The sequence below is a fragment of the Crocuta crocuta genome, unplaced genomic scaffold (assembly GCF_008692635.1).
Source record: "Crocuta crocuta isolate KB4526 unplaced genomic scaffold, BGI_CrCroc_1.0 scaffold299, whole genome shotgun sequence".
NCBI lineage: Eukaryota > Metazoa > Chordata > Mammalia > Carnivora > Hyaenidae > Crocuta > Crocuta crocuta.
In genome coordinates, this window is record NW_027532747.1 from 7,084,194 (window position 1) to 7,086,486 (window position 2,293).

General features: G+C 60.5%; 1 protein-coding gene across 1 annotated transcript in view; it reads left to right on the forward strand.

The window, feature by feature from the left end:
- CLMN (calmin) overlaps positions 1-2,293 on the forward strand; it is a 35,091-nt gene that overhangs the window by 9,062 nt on the left and 23,736 nt on the right. Inside the window, exon 4 of the mRNA XM_077780833.1 lies at positions 181-264. Coding sequence (XP_077636959.1) covers positions 181-264 — 84 coding nt within the window. The remainder of the gene's footprint in view (positions 1-180; positions 265-2,293) is intronic.

Here is a 2,293-nt window from a genome sequence, read left to right on the forward strand (position 1 = left end):
AAGTGAGTTAAGCCCCAAGAACCATAAATAAGCCGGGTTTCAGCTGCGAGCCCCTAACTTTCTCTTGAGATTAATGCGAAAACGGTAAAGACAAAGAGCCCTCCCCCCGCCCCCCCAGCACCAGGCATCGAGTGTCTCATCCGGCTCACTTCTCGTTTGCTCTGTTCTGTGTTCCATCAGCTGCACGAGTACAAACCCTCGTCCCACCGCATCTTCCGCTTGAACAACATAGCGAAAGCGCTTAAGTTTTTGGAAGATAGCAACGTAAGTATTCGAAACGCACGTGCTTTTCTTGGGATGGAGGGGACGTCATTTGAAGTTCGGTGCCGGTCACAGGAGAAAGCGTGCAAAGGGGACCCTGCAAAAACGGCACAATCGAACTAAGTTTCAGCACGACGGGACGCACTCAGGTAGCCCTTCAGCTGGAGACGTGGTCCCGGGTCCCCTGCCCGCCCCTCTCTCACCCCCTAGACGCCAGCTCGGACGGACGCCCAGCCGTGGGAAGGGCGGACCAGCGCACCGGCTCGCGGCCCTTAGCCGCTGACATTGGCTTCTTCACCCCTTTGGATAGTAGGCGCGTGAGCTGCCACCTGGGCGACACTCAGAACACAGGATATCAGAGAAGAGGGCTAAAGGAGACAGGGAAGAGCATCCCAACATTTCTTCTTTCTTGGCTGTAACTCTCTAGATTTAAATTAGTTTTTTCTGTGCGTTCGGCTCTGTTTCACGTCCTTCACAAACGAGCAGGGACGAAATTTCCAGAGCTCCTCTCTCATTACGTTTCACCAGTTAACCCGTCACATCTCGTGAAAACGGCTGGCCTGTCTGTGGACGTGGCCTCACCTTGGCCTCCTCCGCGCTCCGGGGGCGGTTTAGAGCGCGGGTCCCTGGCCATACCTGGGAAAGTTAGGCAGGCACCCCAAGGNCCTCGCAGCGCACCCCCCTCCCTCTGCCACTGCCTCTGCTGCCTCTGGAAGAAGGACGTCACCGCCCCCCACCGGGGAATGAGCCCTCGGCGTCACACATTCACATTCGAAGGCCTGGGCTGCCACCAGGAGCCCCCACGAGCCCCCCCACTGATGCCCTGGGGGAGGGAAAGCACTTTTGGCTTTTGAAGAAGGAAGTGGGCTCCGCCTCCCATACTGCGGGGAGAGACCCAGACACAGGAGGGGGTCGAGACGGTGGCAGCAGCCAGAAAGCACAGTATAGCTCGTAGCAGCATCGCGCACAATAGCCAAAAGGTGGAGGCAGCCCAGGTGCCCATCCGCAGGTGAGTGGGTGAACAATAGGGTGGCTGTCCCCTCGGTGGAATATTACTCAGCCATGAAAAAGAAAGAAGCACTGACACAGGCTCCAACATGGTTGAATCTTAACGTTACTCTAAGTGAAGGAAGTGGCACAAAGGACCACTTATTCTTTGATTCCATTCCTATGAAGAGTCCAGAGCAGGGAAATCTCGNGTTCAGCCAAGTTCAGCCGCGGCCCAGGGTGAGGACTCCACACGATCGCACCTGCTCTGGCCACACCTCCCGGCCCCCTGCGCTCTGCTCCCGGAGGAGTGCTGGGCGGGGCTCTTCTAAGCAGCGTCCCCCCCCCCCCATGTCCCAAAGGAGCTCTGTTTTGGTGACAACCTAGGGCCTTGGAACAGCGGCCTGGGGTTATTTATTCATCCTCCCGGTGGGGCCGGGTNCTCTGGCCACACCTCCCGGCCCCCTGCGCTCTGCTCCCGGAGGAGTGCTGGGCGGGGCTCTTCTAAGCAGCGTCCCCCCCCCCCATGTCCCAAAGGAGCTCTGTTTTGGTGACAACCTAGGGCCTTGGAACAGCGGCCTGGGGTTATTTATTCATCCTCCCGGTGGGGCCGGGTCCACCCCAAAGTGCTTCCGGCTCTACCAGCCGCCTCGGCTTGATGGGCCTGCACCCTGAGCAACACTCCCCCACTGCGTTTGTCAGAACCACCCACGAAGGTTGTGGGTGCTTCCAGCAGCCCTGCGGGGCACGTGTACCAAGCGTCTTCTGCAGACCTGGGGGTGCGCTCGGCGCTGGGGACACAGCCGCGTTAGATGCACATCTGCACCATTAAGGAGCCTCCAGCCTGGTGGCGGAGGCCTCACAGGGCAGGACGCTGCATGTCCTGTCACACCAGGGGCACAGAGGGGAGCACTGAGCCCTCAGGAGTGGAAGCTGGTGGCCGGCCGCTGAGGAACGGCCAGGGTGGCGGGCAGTGCGGGTGGGACTGCCCCCCCCACGCCCTCCACCCCCCCCCCCCCCCCCCCGGGGGGCCCCCCGGCCCCCC